Genomic DNA, 19,215 nt, shown 5'->3' on the forward strand with positions numbered 1-19,215 from the left:
AACAGGAAAGAACCAGGAGACGGACAGTACCATGAAACCATTAAAAAATGATATAGAAGAATACTTAACACTACAGAGAAATGTGCTTGGCATATTATTAAAAATAGGAGGTAAAACAACCATACAGATTATACGAAACCATCTCTGCCAGAAAATAATTTTATACATTTTAAAAAGACTAAAAGGATACACTATAAAATGTTAACAGTGATTGTTTCAAGGAGTTGGAAATATAGATAATTTTCATTTTCTTCCTTTTGTGTTTTCTACATCAAATATGTTGTACTTGTTTAAGAATGAAAAAAAAAAAAACCTTATTTAAAAATCTCTTATTTGGGGGGTGCCTGTCTGGCTCAGTGGGTTGAAGCCTCTGCCTTCCGCTTGGGTCATGATCCTAGGGACTAGGATAGAGCCCTGCATCATATCGCATGGGGCTCTCTGCTCAGCAGGGAGCCTGCTTCCCCCTCTCTGCCTGCCTCTCTGCCTACTTGTGATCTCTGTCTGTCAAATAAATAAAACAAATCTTAAAAACAAAATCTATTATTTGGGGTGCCTGGGTGGCTCAGTGGGTTAAGCCTCTGCCTTCGGCTCAGGTCACAGTCTCAGGGTCCTGGGATCAAGCCCCACATCTGGCTTTCTGCTTAGCGGGGAGCCTGCATCCACACCCCCTCCCCCCACCCCGGCTCTTCCTGCCTCTCTGTCTACTTGTGATCTCTCTCTCTCTCTCTGTCAAATAAATAAATAAAATCTTTAAAAAAATCCTTAAAAAGATCTATTATTTGGGGTACAATAACAGCAGTTTGGAATTGGTAAAGAGAAAATACAGTTTTCTAGAATCTTGGCTCATTTCAGAAACATGACTTTTTTTGGGGGGGGTTAAAATGGAAGAGTTATGAAACAAAGTTTCAGAAATTTGCATCTAAAAGAAAAAAATCTCCCAAATAGACCACATAAGAATGAACATTTCTGGTAAGCTGATTCTCTAAAAAGATGGTGATAATCTGGTCCCTACTAAGGAAGGAAACGATGTTGATTTGAGTCCTCAGTTCTCCCATGTATCATGCATGCTTATGGAAATGATGGAAATATTTCCAGTATTTCTTAGTAATTCATGGAAAGCTTAATCAAGTGAAAATATTCCTGTTCAGATGATCAGGTAAGACACATTATGTCTTGCTTCTGCAAAGTATATTACTTGAAATCCATATAGGAACCAATTTTTTAGTAAATTCAATTGCACTGCCCAATGACAGACTATACTTTCAGAGATGATTCATCTTCATTATGGATTGATTTTCAATGACCAGAGAGTGACTTCTGACGGTTTTGGTCCAGACCTCTCTGCTCCCAGCAAACAACTACTTATATGCCATCAAAGAAACTCTTCAGGGAAACTTACGTCCATTATTCTGCAAAGAAACTAATAAATAATCATCCCTTAGTATACAGATTTGAAAGGTCATAATTTACCTTTCAGAAAGAAGGTTTCTCAGATAAAAGCTTTTAAACAAGGAACTCCGGGCTAATTCGCTGATTTAAGAGAACATTGTCACTAGTACGATAGGTCTACATCATAGGATCTTTGACACTGGACTGTTGGAGGCTACTGTATCTTTATTTCTGTATCCATAACCAACATGCTCAGCACTGGAAAATATGCTGGGGGCAGAAATGCCCTCCTAAGTGGCACAAAATTTCCTTTCTTTACCCTCTTGTGAGCCTGTTTCTTTCCTTCTCTTTCTTACCCTCCTTCAGATGAGGGGAGAGCCGATCCTAGTTCTCCTGCTCCAGCCAAGTGCAGGTCATGTGGCCTGAGGAGACCCTCCTTGGACAGGTGACTGGGCTGAGATGGGCACCTTCACCTCTAATACCAGTCCAGCCTTGTCCAAGAAGCCCTGGGGGATTTGTTGAGGAATCTGCTTTGATTTGATTTCCTCAACCATGAACTAAAAGTTCTTTTCATTTCCTTTCCTTCCTTCCTTCCCTCTGGCTGTCCTTCCTATCTATCTATGCATCTATCTATTTATCAGAGAGAGAGTGTGTACAAGCAAGGGGAGAAGCAGGCAGAGGGAGAAGCAGGCTCCCTGCTGAGTAACGAGCCCAATGCAGGACTCGATCCCAGGACCCCAGGATCATAACCTAAAGCCAAAGGCAGATGCTTAAGAGGACTGAGCCCCTCAGGCATCCCTAAAAGCTTTCATTTAAGAACAAAATATACTTCCACTCTATGAGTCTTGGTCGGCTTCCCCCATTTGCTGCCTTTTTTTTTTTTTAATAAAATACAGGTTTCGGTGATTATTTATTGAATCCCTCAAGTAATGCATACATTATGTTCTAGAGAAAGAATTGAAACAGTACTGATTTTTACTGAGAAAAGAGTTTAATTCCTTTCAACGTCTCCCACTAATCCTATTCTTTCTGGATGTAACCACTGCTAAGAGTTTGATTTACAGACTGCCAGATTTTTTTTCTATGAATTTATATGTATATTACTGCATACACATACAGTCTCATTTATTTTTAAATTTATGGAACCATACTACGGTATACTACCCCATTTTTACTATTATATGTATTATATTATATGTCTTTTTTATTTCTCAGTTTTTAAATGTATTTTTAAAGTTTTATTTAAGCAATCTCTACTTAACGTGGGGCTTGAACTCACGACCCTTAGATCAAGACTCACATGCTCTACTGACTGAGCCAGCGGGGTGCTCCTAGAATTACCTTATTCTTTTTTTTTTTTTTTTAAGATTTTTAAAAATTTATTTGACAGACAGAGATCACAAGTCAGAGAGAGACGGAGAAGCAGGCTACCTGCTGAGCAGAGAGCCTGATGCGGGATTCGATCCCAGGACCCTGGGATCATGACCTGAGCCGAAGGCAGAGGCTTTAACCCACTGAGCCACCCAGGTGCCCCATGTGTTTATCCTTTTTCTAGGAACTGTGTTTTTGTTCTCCCACCTTATCCAAAACTGGATATTATCACTATCTTAAATTTTTGCTATAAGATGAACAAAGTCACATATCATTTTCATTATATTTCTTGGGATTAGTACCAAGGTTATTAGCCATTTGTGGTTTTTTTTATGGTTTACCTATTCATGTTCTTTACCTTCTTTCCTATTGAGTTGCTGGATTTTTTTTTTTTTTAAATAGGACCTCTACACATTATAGATATTCATTCTCCGTTGGCTACCTATATTACAAAGATGTTGTCTTAGTCTTTCAAATTTGTCTATGGTGGCAATTTTCTTTCAATCACTTCATTTTTTAAAAGAAGTCAGGTTGATTTCACAGTCTGTGGAGACAAGATCATATATTTGAAAGGATGTACAGAGAAACTATAGATGGCATGAAACAGTGTCTGCAAGCAAGAATTTTCCTTCATTGTATTACACAGCTACAGCAGCTAAAATTTTAATAAAAGAGTTATATACTTTAACTCAGTGACCTGCCCCATGCCACATGTTACTTCCTTCTACAAACATTTTCTCTCCACTTCTAGGATCCTCAGCCTAAACAGAAGTAATTTTTCCTTATACTAAGTCAAAATGGAAGTCTTGAGCAAGCAGTTGGGTTGGGGCCGGGGAAGGCTCCAGCAACCATGAATGAGATTTGATACTCCTCTGGCTCTGAACAATATGGAAGTCATCCTATGGAATGTGCCTTTTTTTCCTTTAAACTCTTTATAATGATTATAAATTCAATACATGATTGTTATAAATAACTTAGGGGTGGCTCCACTTTTTTGTAGTGAAAGTAGCCAAACCTCAAGTCTTGGTGAATACCTTCTCCATGTAATTAAGCCAGTGAGATATAGAAGTGTAATGTACAGTTAGGATTTTTTTCATAGTTCTTAATTCGGGGAGGTAGAGGAGAGTCACAGATCCCTTTAAAACTCTGATGAGAAGCTACATGTTCTCTCCCCAGAAAAATGAACATTAAGCACACACACATAAAATGTTACCTAAGAGCCACGGCACTGAAATTCCTATTTCAGGAAATCAGAGGCCGTTGGAAAATGGTGGCCTGGTGAACTCAACCAGCTAATGCTAGTCCTTAAGTAAGCTTCTTTCCCCATCTTGAGCTCGCTTCGTTTGTTATTAGGCCTGCTCTAGGGACTCTAGAATAATTTCTAAGCTACTTTCATGAGGGACTTTCATCTATACCCGCCAGAACTAGCCCCTATACTTTTTTTGGAAGGGTCTGGATTTCAAAGACATTTATGAGGTTCCACTCAATCACAGCCTCCCTCTGGCAATCCTTTGTTCCTCTCTCAAAATACTGTCAGATTTGTGAAGCAAAACTATGCTTTTGTGAAGCTGGGCTGCCTATTTTTATCTGCCCCCTTATCACCCCATCTTCTGAAATGTGTTGTTTCTTCTCTGATTAGTGTTCCAGTCATGCAGGAGAGACCCAAGGCTCATGGATAAAGACCAATCAAGGCTTTGGAGAAAAAAAAAGCAAAAAACCTCAACTTCTCCAACAATGGACATGGTTATACTTTATAAGGAACATGAGCAGAATTTGTTTAAGGAATTAGTTATGTGACAGCCATATGCTCACTCAGAAATGCTACAAATTAATCCTCGGGTAAGAGAAGATCAACTACCATCGACAATGCTCCCCCTTCTCTCCCCCCCCCCCCGCTTCTTCTTAATTAAGCACTGGAGGTGGCTAGCTTAATTAGGGAGAAAGACTTCCAGGGGTGCCTCTAACTCATCGTGTAGGTTGTATACCATATAAACACACAGCCAGGATGTCACTGGGACTAAAATTCAGCCCTAAGCCAAGAGCACAGCCTGAATCTGCCCGGAGGGATGTCTTCCTGATTCTGACAGGGCACCAGGGCTTACCAGTTGGCACAGAAGACATCTACCACTCTTTAATCTGTCTGGACTAAATTTATTCAAGTGTCCATACAATCTAATCTCATTTAAAGTTTTTCTTAAACTTTAGCCAGAATCATCTGGAGGGCTTGTTAAAACACACGTTGGGGGGCGCCTGGGTGGCTCAGTGGGTTAAAGCCTCTGCCTTCCGCTCTGGTCATGATCCCGGGGTCCTGGGATCGAGCCCGCATGGGGCTCTCTGCTCAGCAGGAAGCCTGCTTCTCCTTCTCTCTTTGTCCGCCTCTCTGCCTACTTGTGATCTCTTTCTCTCTCTTGTCAAATAAATAAATAAAATCTTTTTTTTTTAAAGAGAGGCAGGCAGAGAGGGGAAGGGAAATAGGCTCCCTGCTGAGCAGAGAGCTCCATGCGGGGCTCGATCCCAGGACCCCGGGATCATGACCAGAGCCGAAGGCAGAGGCTTTAACCCACTGAGCCACCCAGACGCCCCAAATAAATAAAATCTTAAAAAAAAAACCCACCACATTGGTAGGCTAGAACCCCAGAGTTCCTGATTCAGTAGGTTTGGAGTGGAGCCTGGGAATTTGAAATTCTAACAAGTACCCAAGCGGGAGCTGATGTTACTGGCCTGGGGACCTCACTTTGCACCAGCACTGTAAGCTACAGGCAAAGGTTTTTGTTTTGTTTTCGTTTTTTAACTTTGGATCTTTCCCATGTCTACTAAGGTGAGAGCCTCACTGAGCCCATACAGACCAAGAAAAATACGCCACTTCAGGCAGGCAGAACTGGAGGCGAACAGTGACACACCCATTTCCCAGAAAGGCCCCCAGTCCCTCACATGACCTCCAATAAGGGGCTGAGAAGGCAGTCTGTGGGCAGGGTTATTTCCATGCATTTGATGGACTGAGTGTCTGCATCTGTGTAACGAAGGAGCCCCCCCTGTTTCCCTGGCAAGCCGCTCAGCTGGGGGCAAGGAGGCTAGTAATTTACATGGAATTGATGGCATGGTTCTTAGACCCCTTGCTCAGTGAAAAGGCTGCTTGTTTTGGTTGGAGCTAAGATTGTGTACACAGGGAGGGGAGTGGAGACCTTCTCTGGGGAATACAGGGCTCCCCCATGATCTAGATCCACTAAACCACACACGATTTTTCTGCACTCAGATACAGAAAGGCTTTTTGTCGATAGCCTCCTTGAGTTGTTAATGTGTCCACCTAAGCCACCTGAGTAAATAGGTAGTTCTCCTCTGAGAGCTCTTCAGGATGGGAGGCCTCTATTTTCCTCTGATGCATTAGTCTAGCTTTGGGCCCCTGTAATAGTCTCAGAATCCCCCCCCCTGCCGAGAGAGAGGGTCTCTGCACCCCTCTGGACTAAAAGTCTTTAAGTCTCTTCATTGCCCCTGGTGTGAGAGAAAAGAGTTGGTCTCCATTTTCTGTACTGAGATGTTCACTTACTGGATACCCACCCACTTTTTTTTTTGGTCTATACCCTGCCTCTGCTCAAACCCTCTTTTCTGATCAACAGGCCTGCAGCGTTTTGTACTGTTCATCAGGAACCAGCAACCCTCTCTGATGCTGCCTTTTCTGGAAGGTCCTCTATGGCATTCTGGCACTAGACAGAAATCTATCAAAGTTCCCCATCTCTTGGTCCCTGAGGACCCCATTCATTTGCCAATTTATGCTTTGAGTATCCTTTTGATATTCCCTTAGTGTTGGTGGCAAGGACACCAATGAGCTTAGAGGAGCCCAGGTTGGGAGAGACCAGCAATTCTTAAGGGTTTTTCTATCTCTGCTCCCTTTCTAAAAAGCTGAGGGAAGTTCCCCTGAGGAAAAAAACAAACAAAACAACCAAAAAGCTTTGTTTCATAATCAGGGAAAGTCATCACAACAGACTCTCCCTCTACCTGCCTCACAGAGACAACCACAAATAGGTCTCAGGGACATGTCCTGTGAGCAGCATCCTGCGGGGCGGGGGGTAACAGGTAAGAAAGAGCAAATGATGACCTTTCAAAAGAAATCTCTTCTAGAGGTCTGCCTTTGGACAAACCCAGAAAGACGCATGTGCTCTTCAGAAGATATGGATCTGGGAAAAATGCAAAACAAAACAAAACAAAAACAACCCTCCAGAACCACATCTGTTCAATGTGGTCCAGAAACAGCTAATAACATTGTTGTCTTTACCCCGTTCAGTTCAATGTAGCTTTTCACTTTAAATGGGATGCCTGCTAAGAAGAGGGAGGGATTGGTGGAACAGGGATAGAAAAGCACCAAAACAAATTCAGTGTGACTTAGGAAGAGGCTGAGGAGGAGGGCCTTTCATTAGACGATCAGATCTAACCCAAGTCACCAACTGGGTGTGTTTGTTTCTATTTATAGTCAAGGACACTAGCCTCTCACGACTGATTCTGGGCATGGGGAAGATTTGTGTGGACTAAATGACAGAACCCAGGATCTGGAAAGGGTGGTCCATCCATCAGGGGATGAAGCAATCCTGATTTTCATTTACTGGGAATGTGCAGAACTTGTTTCCTTCCTCCCAAAACCATGAAAAAAAGGAAGGAAGGAAGGAAGGAAAGGGGAAGGAAAGGAAAGGGAAAGGCAAAGGAAAAGGAAAGGAAGGAAGAGAGAGAGAGAAAAAAGCCACAATAGTCTCCGTTAGGATGAAGGGGCACCTATGCCCCTGCCTTTGAATTCTTTCAGAGTCCTTATGTTTTTGGCAAGGGAGTGTTTCAAGTGTTCTCTGAATCAAAGGACTGCTTTTACTTGATGCAATGGTTCAGAGAGTTTTTTGATCTTGAATCAAAGTTTGGGATAAATCAGGATGGGTTTGAAATCCATCCAAAAGAGAATTATGGAGCCCTGTGTTATGAAGTATGTCAGCATCAAACCCACAGGGGTCCTACATATTAGCCAATAACTAAGTACGGTTGACCCTTGAACAATGAGAGCGTTAGGGGGGGCAACACACACCCTCTTCCCCATTGTATCGAAAATCCATCCCCCAAAACTTAACTCCTAATAGCCTACCGTTGTCCCTCAAGCCTTACTGATAACATTAGCCACGGATTAACACATATTTTGTATGTTCTATGCTATCAATTCTACATTACTGCAACAAAGTAAGCTAGAGAAAAGAAAATGTTGTTAAGAAGATCACAAGGAAGAGGAAAAAAGGGAAAATCATAAGGGAAACACATTTATGGTACTATACTTACTGAAAAAAAATCTGCACATGAGTGGATTCACATAGCTCAAACCTGTGTTGTTCAAGGGTCAGCTTTATCGTGGTTATTCTAGACCAAGCTTCTATGATTACATTCTGCACCGTTATGTGCCACGGACAGTGCTATTTCCACATCAGGGGGCAACAGTCCTGCCTTTGTTGTCTTTCTAGGTAACAGATGAAGCCAGATGGACCGCAGCCCAAATCAACAGGCTATGAAGTTGTTCTGGAAGTTATTTTGGGGAAGTTGACTTACCATACCACTCATCAACCCATGCAAAAGCCTGTCTATGTCCAATCAGCAGAATATCCCGGACCACCTACAAAAGTAAAAGAAGGACGTTGAAATGATACCATGTTTGATGAAAACTACCAGGAAAATAGATTGTTCCCAATTCCAGGAATCCTGACAATGACACATTTCCCCATCCCTCTGTCCATGTGATAGCAAATATAATCTCACATACACAGATCACGGGCTTGCTCACCTGCTCAGCCCTTCCGAGGCTCTATGTGCTGTAAAATATTCTCTTCGTCTTAACTGAAAGTTGGACTAGGAGTGTATACACACTAGGGACAACAGGCTGGCAGCCCACGGCAATGACCGGAACGAATCTCTAGGCTAATCACCTTGAGTTTTCCTCTTTGTTTATCTTTTAAAAAATATTTATTTATTTGAGGGGCGCCTGGCTGGCTCAGTGGGTTAAAGCCTCTGCCTTCAGCTCAGGTCATGATCCCAGGGTCCTGGGATCGAGCCCCACATCAGGCTCTCTGCTCAGCAGGGAGCCTGTTTCCTCCTCTCTCTCTCTCTGCCTGCCTCTCTACCTACCTGTGATCACTGTCTGTCAAATAAATAAATAAAATCTTAAAAATAAATAAATAGGGGAGGCGAACCATAAGAGACTATGGACTCTGAAAAACAACCTGAGGGTTTTGAAGGGTCAGGGGTGGGAGGTTAGGGGAACAGGTGGTGGGTAATAGGGAGGGCACGTTTTGCATGGAGCACTGGGTGTTGTGCAAAAACAATGAATACTGTTACGCTGAAAAAAATAAATAAATAAATAAATAAATAAATAAGGGGTGCCTGAGTGGCTCAGTGGGTTAAAACTCTGCCTTCGGATCAGGTCATGATCCCAGGGTGCTGGGATCAAGTCCCACATCGGGCTCTCTGCTCAGCGGGGAGCCTGCTTCCTCTCTGCCTACTTATGATCTCTGTCTGTCAAATAAATAAATAAAATCTTAAAAAAAAAAGTCTCTAAGATTAAAATAAATAAATAAAATTTATTTATTTGAGAGAGAGAGTGCACGAACAGGGGGAGGGGCAGAAGGAGAGGGAGAAGGAGAAGGAGAAGGAGGCTTCCCACTGAGTAGGGAGCCTGATGCAGGACTCAGTCCCAGGACCCTGGGATCATGACCTGAGCTGAAGGCAGACACTTAACCGACTGAGCCACCCAGGCACCCCTCTTCATTTATTTATTTATTTATTCCTCTTCATTTATTTATACCTGAAATAGGTTCAATTTTTCCTTTGTGGGAGGGTGTCTCTCACTGGTACTAAGAGATCATGAATGTTGGAAATCAAGAATGCTTTTTTGGGTAGAAAGTGACTTCGCAGCCAAGGTTACTTATTCTTCTCTGATGAAATATCCTAAATATTGCTCTAATTTTTCATTTTTATATTTGAAGGTGTGGAATACGAGATAAGTAAACACCTTTTTGGATGGGACTTTCATGTAGTGGAAGAGGGGGAAAAAGCAGTGTAATCAACTGTTATTGACGGAGATAAAATAAAGAGACCTTGACTAGAATAGAACATAATAGGAATGACAAACCTGGCTAGAGACAAAAGGAATAAAATTGTTTCTTATGCTGACATATAATGGCCCTAGGAGACTAAGAAAGATAGATAGTTTGTGTGTGTGTAACGCTGTTCATGTGCCTTAATTTTATGGTATTCTTGGTGTCCTCTATAAATATGCTGTTTTATGTTTCTTGGATACTCATGCGCTCCCTTCAACATTCCTTTCTTCCTGCCAAACAAATCCAGCAATTGTCAAAAATCTCTCATGAAAGGTTCAGGCACGTTTCAATAAATGAAAGATTTTAATCTCGTGAATTTGCAGAAGCAAAGGAAGTATTTATAATGATGTGTTTATTTCTCCGAGCCTCTGGATATCTAGCGAAGCTTTTAGGATGCGGAAGGAGGAAATATGTCATGAAAATAAGAAACAACATGAAACCATACCCACTTGAGTGCTGACTGTGTCAAATTCATGGAAATGAAAAGAACAGCATTGGGGCATCAGTAAAATATACCCTATTACATTAAGCACAACACAGCTATCGGCTGGAAACGAGAATTCAATAATGTGCTAATGGTTCGCTTTCGAACATTTTTTCCCCCCTTAACTGTGAATAGATTCTTAAAAAACAAAGGTGTTCAGAGAAAGGCGTCCCTGGTGCTTTAAAACCATGCAAATACTAGCCTCAAATACTCATTAGCGACTCATATGCCAGAGCAGGTGTGTTCTGGGGCGTTGGTAACACTTCCTTATATTTGGAAATGGGCAACAGGAAGGCCTTTTCCTAGAGTGGAATTCCTGCAGGTATTTTAAAGAAACAGAATCTCATAAGTAGCCAAGTCAGCTGCGAGAAAAGAAACACAGTGAGCCCTACGGCAATCCAAACAGCCTTTATGAAAGGCGGATATGCTAAGTACACTATATGGGGTCTAGGAAGAGAGCATTTTGGGTTAAAAAATAAGGGGAGGGGGAGTGGGGCATCTGGGTGGCTCAGCTGGTTAAGCATCTGACTTTTGGTTTTGGCTCAGGCCATAATCTCAGGGTCATGGGATCAAGCTCTGTGGCAGGCTCTGCGCCCAGTGTGGAGTCTGCTTGGGATTCTCTCTCCCTCTGCCCCTCCCCTCCTTCTCTCTCTCTCTTTCTCTCTCTCTCAAATAAACAAAATCTAAAAAACAAAACAAACAAACAAACAAAAACAGGGGGTGGGGGAGATGTTACAGAAAGTTGAAGAAGATACAGCTTAAGGCAGACCCAGAGCTGAAGCTGGAAGATATTTACTCTGGGAGCATCCTTCTGCTTAATAACTTGGGACACAGCAGGGAAACACATGGCCTCCCCAAACTTGATTTCCATGTGTTTCACTTGGCTCCTGCTTCTGGCTGGGCAGACTGGGCTCTGGAGTGCAGCAAAAGACAGATTGACACACTTCTCTGTTTAAGAAAACACCAAAGTGGGGCGCCTGGGTGGCTCAGTGGGTTAAGCCTCTGCCTTCAGCTTGGGTCATGATCTCAGGGTCCTGGGATCCAGCCCCGCATCAGGCTCTCTGCTCAGCGGGGATCCTGCTTCCCCCACCCTCTCTCTGCCTGCTTCTGCCTACTTGTGATCTCTGTCTGTCACATATAAAATAAAAAAGAAAGAAAGAAAGAAAACACCAAAGCTCTCAAATATGTTCTCAAGTTTGCTATTATCATGAACCCAAGTTCCTTTTATTCCCTGGACCTCAAAATGTTATACATTTTATTGCCAACTGGTCTCCAATCTCAGTAGACAAATGCATCTGAGTAACACAAAGCTCAGTGCATTACAGCTAAATTCCAGGGCCCCCGAAAGAATTTCAGAAAGCTATTCTTTATCAGTTCTTAAGTGGAAAAATAAACAGATATCCAGCCTATCTGGAATGTAGAGACAACTCGGGGAGTATTTATTTTTATGAAAATAGGAGGCAATGCTCAACATGCATTTTCCATTTGTTTCCATGAGGGTAAGAGTCATGTCTGAAGCCCCTAATAAACTTAAATCATCACCAAGTCTTGTTCCTGTGACAAAATGGACATGTTTAGCTAAAGTGGGTATACATTTGAAATCTGTGTTTTGAGGGTTTTTTTTTTTAAGATTTTACTTATTTATTTGATAGAGACATCACAAGCAGGCAGGCAGAGAGACAGGAGGAAGCAGGCTCCCTGCTGAGCAGAGAGCCCTATGCAGGGCTCGATCCCAGGACCCTGAGATCATGACCTGAGCCCAAGGCAGAGGCTTAACCCACTGAGCCACCCAGGCGCCCAAGGTAACAGAATTATTAAATGACCAGAAATACTGAGGTGCACTATCTAAAGGACCACTGGGATTTCTTGGGGTGTCTCACCTTAGGTGGCTATATTTGTAGGATCTTTTTTTTTAAGAGAGAGAGAGAGGAAGCACATAAGCACATGAGTGGGGAAGGAGAGGCAGGCAGAGGAAGAGAGAGAATCTTAAGAGGCTCATGCCCAGCATGGAGCCTGACGTGGGGCTCGCTCTCACAGCCCGAGATCATGACCTGAGCCAAAATCCAGAATCAGATGCTTAACTGACTGAGCCACCCAGATGCCCCTATATTTACAGGATCTTTTGAGTGAGAATTATCTTGGCGGCCAAACACACACATCAGCCCTGTGCCTCTGCCTGGAATCCAAGTACCAGAACCAAGTACAAGTACTTCTGCCTGCAACTAGATTAGCCTGATGCCAAAGGGAAGAAGTATTTAGTACTGAAAAGCCAACTTCCTGAATCTACTCATCCAACAGACATGGAGGTCACAGAATCAGAAATGAAGTGCAAAGCATCAAATTAAACTCGTATGGAAAGTGGATTTTCACGAAAACAGCATTTTCTAGATACAGTGATGTCGTGTTGGCTCAGCACCGGGCATGTGTTGGGCGTCGTGTACTCCAGCTTACAATAAAGACAGTCACTGTGTCCACAGCCCAGGAACTGCCATTTACTCACTTACCTTGTGTACAAATTGTTCCACTCTGGTCTGAAGCCCCCAGACCTCAAACTTCACGGTAACCAGCTTGTAGGAACACATGATGGGTTGATGACTATCTCTCCAGCCTTCCCTTAATTGTCCCCGTCCTGTCTTCTCTGACTTGAAGTGCTTGGGATCCTGGGGGAAAAAAAAAATCAAAGAAATGGTAACTTAAAAGTTTAACCATCATTTAGAGGAAATGTCTAGAATAGGCAAATCCATACAGACAACAAGATTAGTGGCTGCAAGGGGTGGGAGTGACTACTAATGGATAAAAGGGTTCCTGTTGGGGTGATGAAAATATCCTGGAATTAGACAGTGGTGGGAGCTGTATCACTTTTGTGAATATACTGAAAAACCCTAAATTATACACTTAATTAAAAGGTTGAATTATATACATCTCAATCAGAAAGGGACTTGCAATGTAAAGAAAGGCCAAAATGATAGCTCGCCTATTCACATGTCAAAAATGTGACCTATTTATTTATTTTTTCTAAAGATTTTATTTTACTTTTTTTATTATTATTTTTTAAAAGATTCCATTCATCTATTTGACAGACAGAGATCACAAGTAGGCAGAAAGGCAGGCAGAGAGAGAGGAAGGGAAGCAGGCTCCCCGCTGAGCAGAGAGCCCGATGTGGGGCTCAATCCCAGAACCCCGGGATCATAACCTGAGCCGAAGGCAGAGGCTTTAACCTACTGAGCCACTCAGACACCCCAGAAACATTTTTTTTTTTTCACAGTCCAACCCGTTCCTGGGTGTGTAAATTGTTTCGACAACTTTGGACAATCGCTGAGCCCTATCTATGACTGTCTACAGAGCTCAGCATGTGCCTATCTGTGACCTGACAATTCAGTTTCTGTGTGAAATGGATACCTCCAGCCACCAAAGGGTGTATTAGAGCATTCACAACAGCTTTAAACATAACAGGCAAAAACTGGAAATAGCTCAAATGTTCATCAACAGGAAAACAGGCAAATTGTGGGTTATTCCCCCGATGGAGTACCACACAGCAATGAAAACGAGCAAAGTGCTGATCCGCACAAGACCGCCTATGCCGCTCGCAGACAGTAGCCAGACACAGCAGTGTACAGAGCATGATTCCAACCGAAGCTTAAGGTTCTCTATGGTGTTTAAAGTTGGAATAGCAGCAGTAACCTTTTGGAAGGGAGGGTGGATATGGAGAAACACAAGGGAAATGTCTAGGCTGACTGTTTGTCGATCTGGATGACTATATGTAAAAGTTCACTGAGCTCTAGGGGCACCTGGCTGGCTCATTCGGTAGAGCGTGTGACTCTTGGTGTCGGGGATGTGAGTTCAAGCCCCATGTTGGGTACAGAGTTTACTTGAAAGTAAAATAAAAAGGAAAGAGAAAAAAAGTTCACGCAGTTTTATTTATTTTTATTTTTTAAAAGAATTTTAGAGATTTTATTTATTTATTTGTCAGAGAGAGAGAGAGAGCACAAGCAGGGGGAGCAGCAGGCAGAGCAGGCAGAGGGAGAAGGGGACTCCTTGCCGAGCAAGTAGCCCGACGCAAGGCTCGATCCCAGGACCTTGCTCGATCATGACCTGAGCTTAAGGCAGATGCTCAACAGACTGAGCCACTCAGGTGACCCAGTTCATTGAGTTTTAGACATAAGATTTGTGTTATATTATACTTTAAAAATGAAATAAGGTTAAAATTTTTTTGAACATCTAACCATTTAAGATTTTTTCAATGACTGCCGTGTGGACAGCTACTGTTCTACCTTTCCAGCATCTCTTCTGGACCACTAGCCCAAAGCCACAACCTTTCCCTTGTGCCTTACAAAGCTCCTGCACCCCAAAGTTCTAGAACCTTCTAGGCAAGTGGTAGTTCTTCCTGAAATTCCTTCTCCCCAGCCAACTCCTTCATTTTGACTGACTCTTCTTTTCTCTCTTTAAAACTTCTTAAGACTTGATCCATGCTCTAGCACAGATGAACTTCTAAAAACATTATGCTGAGTGAAAGAAGCCAGTCACCAAAAGCCACATTCTAGAATTCCATTTATATAAAATATCCAGAGTAGACCTGTCTACGGAGAAAGAAGGTAGAGTAGTGGCCCACGGCTGGGGAGTAGGACAGTAAGGGGAATGACTGCTATGGAAACAGAGGTTCTCGTGGGGGTGATGAAAATACTCTAAAATTAGATTTAAAGTGATGGCTTACAAGTCTGTAAATATGCTAAAAACCATTTAATTTTGCACACCTTAAATGGGTGAACTCTATGTTATGTAAATTATATATCACTAAAGCTGTGAGAAATACAAAAATGCAATATAAAAACACACTATGCGACACCTTGGTTAAGATTTTTCAGGGTGCGCACTGGTTTTGAGTTGGCTGATACGCCTGCATAAAATAGTATTGTAGCAGTGATTATCTGAAGCATGTTTACTGAGTGCACAATGTGGGCACAGTAAAGAACCAGGTATTACAATACGCTCTCCTTTGACCTGGTTTCTTCGCCCTGAGGGGTGCGGGAGAGCAGCCACTCTGTGTGTGTGTGTGCACGCGCACGCGTGTGCATGCGCGCATGGGTGTGTGCACATGCGCAGCCTGGAAGGTGTGGTCTATGTGTGGTCACAGAGCACTTCCTTCCACTCAGAATGAACTCTGCTCTACGTCAATGATTTCCATTCTCTGACCTTCCCCTGGGTTCCCTCATTTGCAGTGGTTACAGCAGAAGACATTGGACCTGGGGGTAGAAGGGACAGAGTGAGACAAATAGATAATTCATGGAATACCAAATTGACAGAAGAGATTCTGAAAGACAAGAAGGAAAAGAGAATGCATCCTAGGTATCCCATGGGAATAAATGCTCTGTGAACGGAGGGGCTGGCAATTTGAGTATGGGTAGCATTTTCGAATCTTTGGTACCAATGTTGTCACGCTGTATTTTTAGCACCTGAACCAACCCAGAAAGTGCTGCTGACATTGCACGCACAGGTTTGGAAAGATTATGTTAATGTAATAACATGATACATGAAAAAGGCACCAGCACAGGGTCTGGCTCTTGGCAGGTGCTTGGGTGATGTTGGCTATTGTACTTTTTAAGACAGTCACAGAAGCATCCGAGTTAACACAAACAATCCTGCAGTCCAGGGCAGAGACACTAATACCTTTCCAAAGCACTCTGGAGTGGCTGGTAAAAGATGAGACAGTTCAAGGCCATGGGACTAATTCCTGCCTACCCCATGTTCCCATAACCTATTATGCCATCGGGAGTAAAAAGAGAAGACCAATAAATCAAGAAGTATCACCAGGGAGACCAATCAATCAAGAAATATCACCAGGGAGACTACGGTAGAAAATCTCCGAGGACGGCCTCCATCATTTCCCTTCCTTCCTGCACTAGTACGCTGATCCTCTCACCAAGAGTTGGAGGCTGTCTCCCTTCACTTCAAACCTAACGTGACCTAGAACTTGCTTTGACCAATTGCAAATGGCAGAAAAGATATTGTGTCAATCCAGGCCTCTAGAGGAAGCTAGAAACCAGAAGCGGGACACAATGTAAAAAGTCTGGTTTGATTACCCTGAGACCGCCATGTTGGGAGGAAGCCCACGCCAGCCTTGGGGAGAGGTGCTCACCCACCCCAGCTGAGAAGCCAGGCATGTAAGTGAACAGGTCCAACCTGATATTTCAGTCCAAACATATGCCATGAGGAACAGAAGATCTGCCCCGTCCTTGTTTAAGCTGCTAAATTCTGGAGTGGATGGTTTCTTAGCAAGAGATCATAAACTAGATGCATCGTGTGGATTACAGAACAGGTGCAAACACTGGGTTCAGCACCGATGAAAAGAATGAATGCTGCTTTGTCTTTTTACAGAACACACCAGAAGTTCATATAATAAACCACATGCCTCAAAGCCCCAAAGGAGGAAATTCATAGCTGCCAAGTTGTTCATGGGAGTTAAAATGTAAGGGCTGGAGTTAAACAGGGAAGGTTGGTTTCTTTCCCCATCTGCCTACTGACTTTCCAACAAAAGGCAAATGAGGAGTCCAATCCCCAGCACATGAACAGTAACGATCTCGAGCGTTAAAAGATAAGGCCTCCATGCTTTGGCAGGCTAGGATACGGATGGGAAAACTCTTTGAGATCCTGAGAGGTGATCGTCTTTCTGAGTTAGCGAGTAGGTAAACAAAGGACAGTTCTCAAGCCAGCAAGCAGAGGAAAGCAGGAGGGCAAAACCCCTGGTAACCCAGACGTGTAGCAGACAAAGGAGCCGGCAAACAGAGCAAGGGGCCAGGCACAGAAGGTGGAGAAAAGAAGTAAAAGCCATGGTCGGAGCTGCCTTCATGCCTCTGGGAGCCTGTGCAGGGGTGTGAGAGAGGCCTGAAGATGGGAGGGCCCTGGGCCATCTAGCTGCACCCCACCCTGATTCACAGACGAGCCTCGGCGTGGCACCTATTCCAGAATCTTCATATCCGTTCCAGGTTCAGGATTCTCAAAGAATAAAACAAGAGGGGCACCTAGGTGGCTCAGTCGTTAAGCATCTGCCTCGGGCTCAGGTCATGATCCCAGGGTCTTGAGATCGAGCCCCACATCAGGCTCCCTGCTTGGCGGGAAGCTTGCTCCTCCCTCTCCCACTCCCCCTGCTCGTGTTCCCTCTCTTGCTGTCTCTCTCTGTGTCAAATAAATGAATAAAATTTTTAAAGATCTTATTTATTTATTTATTTGACAGACAGAGATCACAAATAGGCAGAGAGGCAGGCAGAGAAAGAGGCAGAGAAAGAGGGAGAAGCAGGCTAAGGCAGAGGTTCAACCCACTGAGCCACCCAGGCACCCCACGAATAAAACCTTTAAAAAAGAAAAAAAAGAAAGAAAGAAAGAAAGAAAACAAGACTCTGCAATACTGAGCATGGTGGACTGCATTTCTAAACCAGTGAAGAACGATGGGCCCTCACAGCAAACATCAGCTCTGAGTAAGACTGGAAAATTCATGTCTGCACAGCAAAAACTATGCAGATGCTGAGATCTATGTGTGAGTCCTGATCACATCACAGAAGCACTAAGGTAACAGGGAGCGGACTAGAATCCCAGGCTCCCCTAATTCTAGGTTAATGTTCTTTCTACTATATTTACTTTTAATCTTAAATAGCAAAGGGTGTTTTTGTTACAGCCAGATGCCAAAGAAGCAATTAACAATTGGGCTTTTTATGGTAACAGTGGGTTGATTTTTTGCAAGTCTGGTGTCCTATCTACAGCTGCTGATTTCATCTAGTAAATCTTATACATGGCCTATAATTAGGGATATACTTGCAAAGAGAGGGAGGGAGGTAAGGGAGAGGATTTACCAGAGGACTCCTTTAATCAAAACTCAAGATCAGAAATGAACATCCAGCTGAATGCTTTTATGACAAGATGAAAAAAAAAAAAAATCAAACCACTGGGTCTTAACTGAAACATTCTGGTCACTGCAAATCTTTCTCCCCGTCCCCTTCTACCCCTCCCCCACTGGTAGCCCTAACCCCCTCCCCCCATATCCATTCCACTTGAAATCATTTTCTTCAACTCTTCACTTTTCTCGCTTGAGTTTGTTAACATAAATATCTAAATTGCCGCATTCACACATGAGCTGACCTTTCATCTGACCTTTTACATTTTTAAATACATTTGTGGTTTGTGTTTCTACAGCTTCTGTACTATTTTGGCCCTGATTCAAACTCTGTTACGTGATTTACATCATTCTTTATAAAAGACCTGGATTGTTTTTAGGTTTTAAACTTTCATTTCTCTATTTTCAAATGAAGCTTGTAAACCTCCACCTTCATCTCCAATATCATGAATTCCACACTTGCCCACATTTTGCTTTTTTTTTTTTAAGGACACCAATCACATCAGATTAGGGCCCACTCAACCTCATTTGAATGCAATTCCTTTGGTAAAGATACGATTTCTAAATAAGGTTACACTCTCAGGTACTGGGGGTTGGGACTTTAACATATCTTTTGGTGGGGGGGATGGGAGAAGGAGAGATACAATTCAACCTATAACAGTGGGTCATCATTTTCACAAGGCAAATCTTACAGGGTCCCCGGTAACCAATTCTTTCATAGCCTGCACACGCATTGAGTCACGGAGCACTGGACCTCACCCTGGCTGCAGGTGGACCCACTGGGTGATGAAATGCTCTTGCCTCCAGGCTGCCCCATGGATAGCTCCCAGAGCCCAGAAGCTGGCTGGAGGATTCTAGATTCATCCATAATGACAGCTCTGGCTCCAGAGCCTGTTGGTACCCCCCACATCCCGCAACCACCCCTGCCCAGGCTTGGCAGATGGCAAACTGGACCGTTGTAGTTAGTTAAAGCCCAT

The 19,215-nt window shown here is 43.2% G+C and overlaps 1 protein-coding gene across 2 annotated transcripts in view; it reads right to left on the minus strand.

Annotated features, from left to right (window-relative positions):
* The window catches only part of PITPNC1 (phosphatidylinositol transfer protein cytoplasmic 1), a 250,282-nt gene that overhangs the window by 7,869 nt on the left and 223,198 nt on the right, over positions 1 to 19,215 (minus strand). For both annotated transcript variants that reach the window (XM_045984795.1, XM_045984797.1), the window contains exons 7-8: positions 12,861 to 13,016; positions 8,329 to 8,392 (exon numbers count right to left, since the gene is read on the minus strand). In XM_045984795.1, the coding sequence (XP_045840751.1) occupies positions 8,329 to 8,392; positions 12,861 to 13,016 (220 nt within the window). The remainder of the gene's footprint in view (positions 1 to 8,328; positions 8,393 to 12,860; positions 13,017 to 19,215) is intronic.

Source organism: Meles meles, chromosome 18, assembly GCF_922984935.1.
Source record: "Meles meles chromosome 18, mMelMel3.1 paternal haplotype, whole genome shotgun sequence".
Lineage (NCBI taxonomy): Eukaryota > Metazoa > Chordata > Mammalia > Carnivora > Mustelidae > Meles > Meles meles.